General features: G+C 57.2%; 1 protein-coding gene across 1 annotated transcript in view; it reads left to right on the top strand.

Moving 5' to 3' along the window:
- Positions 1-7,967, top strand: part of MPPED1 (metallophosphoesterase domain containing 1) — a 63,841-nt gene that overhangs the window by 32,416 nt on the left and 23,458 nt on the right. Inside the window, exon 3 of the mRNA XM_011369105.1 lies at positions 7,796-7,938. Within this exon, the coding sequence (XP_011367407.1) occupies positions 7,796-7,938 (143 nt within the window). The remainder of the gene's footprint in view (positions 1-7,795; positions 7,939-7,967) is intronic.

Raw genomic sequence — 7,967 nt, 5'->3', positions numbered from 1 at the left:
TCTGCCGTGTAAGTTCAACACGGGCTTTCCTCGACTTTGCCGGTGAGATCACTGTAAGAACCCTGTGGGGAACCCCAACATTCCTGTCTTACCGAGGAGGACACTGAGGCTCAGAGGAGTGAGGGTTTTGCTCCAGGCCAGACAGCAGGGAGGAGGCAGAGGTGGGATTCAGGCTCCAGGCTCCAGAGTGCGCGCCCCTAACCGCTCTGCGCACGGCCTCTCCTCCGTGTTGTGGGGCGAATGGCCCTTGCTCCCCTGCGGTATCTAGGAGCATCCGGTGTAAATCGCTTATCGCAGAGCCTGGCACAGGGACGTGCTCACCGCAGGGCAGCGAAAACCAGATTCTGCAGGCATAGCCGGGCACTGCGTTCCCGTAACCTGGCCTTGGCCATCAACCCGCAGTGCCTTCAGATGTCCCCTGCCTGTGCAGGCGGCACACAGAATTCCCTTTGCTGGCACCGCGGGCCTGTGTCCCCCGTGCGTGCGGGGCCGTGTGACTCCAGCGCCGTCCTTGGGGTGCCCGACCTGCGTCAAGAAGCTCAGAGCTGAGCGGCGGGGCTCACGCTCTCCCTGCGTCATTCCAGACCGTGCGCCGTTCCGGGGAGTCTGCTAAGACGGCCCCCCTGGACGCCGGCAAGTGTTTAAACACGGAACTGTCTGAGACGTAGTAAAAATGCAACCAGAGATCGTTAGGCCGTCTCTTTATTCCTCCCCGCTCCGCGACGTTCTGCCCGGCGGGAACGGGCAGGAGAGGCGTAAGTGGGCATTTGCTTGATTGTCGCCGCGTTTAGGGAACGCTGTAAGTCCGGGGGCTCCGCACGCCGCCCCGGAATGGCACGGATCATGGGGACGCTTGTGCGTATCTCGTTGAATTTAACCGATTGTGCGGTGTGCAGGCAGCGCTTCGTGAAGAGGGAGGGGTGAGTGCTGGCGATAAAGAATCGCAACCTTTTGGAGGGAGATTAATCTGGGAAGCATGAGTAGCGGGGATTTCCGCCGGCGTCCCTGTCCGGGCCCCGAATACCATGTACACTTGCTGCCTGCCATATGGGATCTATATGTGGATGCACGTCTCTTTGGATCTACGTGGCAAATGAAAAGTTAAAACAATATGTCATCCTCTAGTGCTCTGCTGATTTGTTACCACCAAGAAATCCATGGCTGGCAAATGCCAGGACCTCAAATAATTGGGCTGATAAGGAACGGAGCATTTTGGGAAGCCGGCCTGGACCTCTCGCAGAATACAAACGCGTAGCAATGGCCACCAGTTCCGAAAAGCAGGGAGAGTTCGTGCTGGCTTCTGTGGGGACTTGGTGCTTCTTAGAGGTTGGGAGTTCAGTATCCTGGCCCATCCAGCGAGGCCCCCCTGGCCCAGGACCTAACCGATCCCTCAAGTTGCTACATCACTCTTCCTGAATGTCCTCATATCTCTCTAGTCCCCAGCTCGTTGGGCATGTCCTCCCAGTGGCCGACGTGGCTGCTGTTGGGCACTCCCAGGGTGAGAGGCCAGGGTTCAAGGCCCTGCTCTCCGCTGTCTTGCTGCGTGACCTCAGGCAAGTCCCTTCCCCTGTCTGAGCTCCAGTTTCCTCCTCTTTCCAGTGAGTGGTGTGGACTGGAACCTCTGCGTGTCACTTTTGGTATTGATCTCATGATTGAGAGTCTAGGTTATCAGTGTCCTCGATGGTGCCTCATACAGGGTCTGGAACACAGCTCATGCTCCGTTGGGGCTTGAGGACAGCTGACCAATGTGTGTGTGTGTGTGTGTGTCTGTGTGTGTGTGTGCGCGCACGCGCGCACGCTGAGGGGTGTTTACAACAGGGCCCAGCTTTGGGGAGGAACGTGAGTTTCTGGCTGAGTGGGATTTTGGGATAGGCTGGCTGGATCTGTGCCTTTGTTGTGGGTAAGCAAAGGCATTTGGTCCCATCTGTCCCCTCTCGGAGCCCTACTGAGCGGGCACAGCCACCCCGACACCTGAGCTGCCGTCTCCTGTGCCCAGCCTGGGGCGTTTCAGGCTGGCTATCTTTCTTCTGGTCCACGGAGGGACAGTACTTGAGAAAGTACTCTCCAGGGTTGACACTGCCTAATCTGCTTTCACACCAGCCTAAAGAACACCCCCTCTCCTGGGACTCGGGCACTTCCAGCCCCTCGCCAGGGCAGGCTCCCCCATCTGGGCACCGGGGAGGCTGCCTCGTGGCCAGCCCTCTTCACTGCCGGGAAAGATAGCAGCAGGAAGGGGCCGAGGGGACATTGGTTTCCTCCGTGTGCAGGCATTAGGAGGGACGACTTGTATTCAACTCATTTTATTACCCATGAAGCCCCTGCAAATCAATCGAGTATTGAGGTCACCAAAACACTCCCCTTGTTTACTGCTCGAATGCAGGAGGGGATAGTGAAGCTGAGTAAGAAAGCCTGTGATGACTAGGTGTTGGGTATTTTATCCATGGTCGGGATGGTAAGAGCTGCGGGATGACGTGAGCACCTGAAGGCTAAGCCAGCCTTAGGCCATAACAACAGAGGGAGCAGCCCTAGAACAGAGGAGGGGACTTCTTCACCCCGTGTGAGTATAGTCAAGCCATACCAGAGCCTTAGTTCTGGCTCCTCTACTCCCACCTGCAAGAGAGCAGGTCCAACCGGAGGAGATTCAGAGGTGGACAGTCAGGGTGATGCGTGAGGGAGGCGGGTCTGGAAAACATGCCCTGCCAGGGCAGCTGGAGGAAAAATCTAGAGGAGAGAGCGGGGTCCAGGGAGACAGAGGTCAGTTAACATAAAGGAGACAGAGCTAGCTCAGGATGGATCGACTGATTTATAAATACATTTAACTATCTCTCTCTATCCATTTATCCATCCACCCACCCATCCATCCTCCATCTATTCACCTATCCATCCTCTATCCACTCACTCATCCATCCACCTACCCATCCATCTATCCACTTATTCATCATCCATCCTCCAGTCTATTCATCTATCTACCCACCACCCATCCATTCACCTATTCATCCATCAACCCATTCACTCACCCACCCGTCCGTCCGTCCGTCCGTCCGTCCATCCATCCGTCCATCCGTCCATCCGTCCATCCATCCATCCACCCACCCATCCACCCATCTACCCATCCACGCATCCACGCATCCACCCATCCACCCATTCACCCATTCACTTACTCGTCTGTCCGTCCGTCCATCCATCCAGCCATTCACTCACCCACCCGTCCATCCATCCATCCATCCATCCATCCATCCATCCATCCATCCATCCATCCACTCACTCATCCATCTACTCATCTACCCACCCCTCATCCATCCACCCACCCACCCACCCATCCATCCTCCATCTACTTACCCATCCATCTTCCATCCACCCACTCATCCATCCACCTACCCATCCATCTATCCACTTATTCATCATCCTTCCATCCTCCAATCTATTCAGCTACCCATCCACCCGCCCACCCACCCACCCATTCACCTATCCATTCATCCATTCATCTGTTCACTCACTCATCCATCCATCCATCCATCCATCCATCCATCCATCCATCCATCCATCCATCCATCCATCCACCTACCCACTCACCCACCCATCCATCCATTCATCCTTCCATCCAGTCACTCATCCATCCACTCATCTACTCACCCACCCATCCATTATCCATCCATCCATCCATCCATCCATCCATCCATCCATCCATCTATCCACCCATCCACCCACTCATCTACTCACCCACCCATCCATTATCCATCCATCCATCCACCCATCCATCCACTCACCCACCCATCATCCATCCACTCACCCACCCATCATCCATCCACTCATCTATCCATCCATCCACCCACCCACCCACTGTAATACAGAGTAGCATGATGGCTTGGAATGCCTCTTCAGGATGAGTTTCATGAGGCCAAGCCACAAACACTATCAAGTGTCCATTGCCTTCTGTGGTTTGATTTGTGTGACCTTAGGCAAATTCTCCGAGCCTCGATTTCCAGATGTGAAATGGGGATAGTAATACTTAGATGTCTGAAAGTTATGCACAGCTGGCGAGTTGCCAAGTCCAGTGGCCGTCCAGACAGATGTTTGTGGCTGGACCTCCAGCTCAGAAGGGCATGGCGCTAGATGGTTTCTGTGTTCACAAATGGACTTAGTCCCTTGCCTCTGAGCCACATGGCACCTGCCTTTCTGAGAGAGACCAGACAATAACTGAGGGTGTCTGCTAATGGGTTGTGGTTCCTGCCCCCCGCCAGCCTCACATACAGGAGACTGTCGCCCCATCCCCCCTTCTCTGGGATGGAAGAACCTCATTTACCCTCCTCTGGTCTGAGGTGGAAGGGACAGGGAAGAGCCGACAGCTTCCTGCTCACCCCCTAACTCCCAGTACGCAGGAGCTGTGGGGATAAATGAATCTGTGCAGTTGGAGTAATTTGTTAATTAGCTTTAGTGACACCCTCAGTCCGAGACATGACATAAATACCTCAGCGTGGCTCGGGCTCCCCCAGCCGAGGCGGCGCTCGGAGTGGGGTGGGTGGGTGCGTGAAGTAGAAACGGGGAGAATCAGAGCTGAGGGCAGTTGGCAGTGGACAGGGGCTTGATGAGGGCCCCACCCGGTCTGGTGGCCTCGGAGTCTGAGCTGCCAACCCAGAGGTGTGGGGTCAGCTGGACCAACGTCCAGCGTTGCCTCCCTGCTCTCCTGCTGGGGATCCGGGCAGGTCCCTGACCTCAGAGCCTACTTTCCCAGCTACAGGGCAGCAATAACAGCCCACCTGTGGGGTCTGTGGGGATTGGAGGGTCCAGCCTTTTACCCAGGGTGGCTTGCCCGATGATGGGGTTCAGGAAATGGCGGTCGTCTCTCTCTCTCTCTCTCTCCGTGATGCTTCTCCAGCCGCTCAGGCCCCAGCAGACCTCTAACCTCCCCGCTGGCAGCATCACCATTGACGGGTTCTCTGCGCTATGTCACCCTGTGGTGCTGTCGGGGGCTTCATTTGCTCGACCTGCTGGGACCTGCCGGGGACAGAGATGGGTGAAGCACACACGTCTATTCCCGTGTGGCTGGGGCCATCGTGCTGGGGGACAGGCACCTGCTCGGCACCCTGGGCCAGGCCCAGTGGGGCGGATAGGAGGGTGAGGATAGGAGGTGGGTGAGGCGGGGGGGGCTGATGGCACTGGGGGAGCTGGTCCCCACTCCCCGCTTGGAAGCACCGAGGGGCAGGGGCCACGTCTGCTCCCCTCGTGTCTCCAGGGACTGCATGCGGTAGACTGGGCGTGAGTAGCAGGGACAGACAGGGATGGGGACAAACCGATGTCTGCATCTTGTCTTAGGGAGACACAGGTACTCAGCATCTGACTGGGCCAGGATCATGAGATCTTAAAACTGATTGATTTTTAGAAAACAGAAAGAATGGCATTATGTTGGGAATCTCTCAAATTTTTTACGTTGGCAACCAATTCCAATTTCAAAAAACCAAATAGTTTTGCCAAACCAAATATGTGCGTGGGCAGGTCTGGCCCGAGGGCTTCTAGTTTGCAGAATCTTGTCCCGGGAAGCCGACATTTTCCTCGACCATCGAAAGTGTCTGTCCGTTTCCCTTCGCTTTCTTGTGTGATCCCATGACAGTCTGGCGAGGCGGGCGGCCTCCTTCCCATCGTACAGGTGAGGAAACCGAGGCCCAGGGAGGTTAAGTCACACAACTGCTCAGTGGCAGAGCTGGGTCTGGAGCCCAGGCTGTCGGCACCTACGGCTGATGCCTGTCATCGTCCCACGGCCTCCCAGAGCTGATAAACATGGAAGAACAGAGGACACTGTTTTTTTTTTTTTTCTTAAACCTGTAAAGACGTCGCTGTGGCTCTGAGGCGGTGATGGTTTTCTGCGTGTTTTGCAGAAAGCTGCCTCACTGCTGGGCTCCCTCACTGCCGTGTGGCTGGGCAGGGAATCAGGTGGCCATCCAGTGGCCATTCGCCATAGAGCATGTGGCCAGGCAGAACGTGCAGGTCCCAAGTGTGGGGGTGGGGTGGGCGGAGAAGCCTGTAGCTGGGCGTTGGGCTGTTCCGTTTCGTTGCAGTTAGAATATGGTGCGAGGTGTAGTTACTGTGCATGGAACATCACTGTGGCACGGCTGTAAGTCGCACGGAGCCCCGTCCCGGAGTGTCCACAGGGCTGGGGAAGCACCCGTCTTCCTGAAGGCTTACTGGGAGCTGGGTCCGACTGCACAGTCGTGGCGCCTGATCCGCCGGTGAGGGCATCGGGCCCCAGGAAGGCAGACAGCCCTCGGGGCTGGGAGCAGAGGGGGCTCTGGCATCGAGTTGCTGACGGAAGCTCATGCAACGGATGACGCTGTTTCCCGTCATCCCTTCTGTCCCCCGGGAGTGGAGAAGATGCACTGTGAGGTGTGGATCTCCACTAGCTCTGCGGCCTCTCGCTCCTCCGTCTCTGCGCACCCAGGAGTCGGGAGGCCGAGGTCCCCTGGTAAGATCCCCTCTCGCGTCACCCCCCAGCTTCCTGAGCGGCGGTTCCCACGTCTGCACCATGGAGATGATGAGTGCTGGCTCAGTGGCTGGCACATAGTAGGGCTCATATGTGCACCCTCTAGGGATCCCCGGGATCCTTCTAATTAGCCATAATTCAGGACGAGAGAAGTGACCTTCTTGCTGAAACAGACACACGGTAGAGCTTAGTGTCCCTGGGACTGGCTCCTTAAAAAAACAGAGTTTAAGTCATTTAGTCGTTCATTAGCCATGATTATGTCTCTGGCTGTGGAATGTCACCGTTCTGCCTGGACGCCCATCTCCCCAAGGGCCCCGTGCTGGGCTGGCACCTTTACACACCCTTTGGTACTTGCTTGACCCAGGGCACCCCCGCTGAGAGGGCCCAGGAGAAAGCCTTGGGCCTCTGGGTTCGCCTTCAATACTTCATTTTTTAATCTAAAACAAGTACCGACGACTCTTCCTCTAGGCCTGGGAGCCCAGCAGCTGAGGCTGGTGGGTGGTGGGGAGTCCAGGGCCCAAGCCTCAGGTCGGGCTGGCTCCCAGGGGGCTGTGGGGGTGCGCAGGGGTGGGTGGCGGTTTCCTGGGGCTGAGGGCCTGTGGTAGCCTCGGGCAGCTCTCCTGGATCCCAGCCCACAGACAGATCGCTCGAGAGGCGGTTGCACACACCTGCTTAGGGCATCGGCAAGGTAGGGCCGCAGAGAAAGCGAGGGAGAAGTTCTGCGTGGAATCTCTGCCCGGGACTGCAGAGAGCAAGCTGGAGCGACGCCGTTGCCAGTTCAGCTCATGGCACGCACAGACGGCTGTGTTCTGACCACTCTCGGACTTGGTTCTGACCTGGAACTCCATGGCAGGCGGGATGGCACCAGAATTTTTCCCGAGCACAGAGCCTAGGATCTCTGAAGCTTTGACCCAGGCTCTGCAAAGACTTTGCTGTTCCTGTTGGGAGGTGGAGGCTACCAGTCCCCAGGTAGAGGGGGCCTGGGACAGTGAGCTGGGGAAGTGGAGGCGTGGAGGGCCAGGGCAGGGTCTTCTGAGGACGAGGGCAGTCACGCTGCAGCTCAGAGGCCTGGAGGAACCAGCCTGCCCCCCGCCCTCCCCCCACCCACAATCCCTGCTAGTCTCAGGGCAGGTGGCCTGTCACTCAGCGGAGTCCTAGGCTGCTGCCGCCTCTGATGCAAGGGCACAGGTTGGAGGACAGGCAGCAGGGGTGGCTCTGCCAGGGAGACTGGTGGCTTTCCCCTGCCCCTCCCTCCGCCATGCTGTGGCTTCCAGGGGGCGTGTGGCGGGCGGTGCACTGTGTGTCTGTGCCACCCCGCAGGCAGCCTGCCCTACGAGTACAAGATCGTGATCGCCGGCAACCACGAGCTGACCTTCGACCAGGAGTTCATGGCTGACCTCATCAAGCAGGACTTTTACTACTTCCCGTCCGTGTCGAAGCTGAAGCCCGAGAACTACGAGAATGTTCAGTCGCTGCTGACCAACTGCATCTA

The sequence above is a fragment of the Pteropus vampyrus genome, unplaced genomic scaffold (assembly GCF_000151845.1).
Source record: "Pteropus vampyrus isolate Shadow unplaced genomic scaffold, Pvam_2.0 Scaffold145, whole genome shotgun sequence".
Lineage (NCBI taxonomy): Eukaryota > Metazoa > Chordata > Mammalia > Chiroptera > Pteropodidae > Pteropus > Pteropus vampyrus.
Note: the sequence above shows the minus strand (reverse complement) of the source record. Positions and strands in the feature narration are given on the sequence as shown.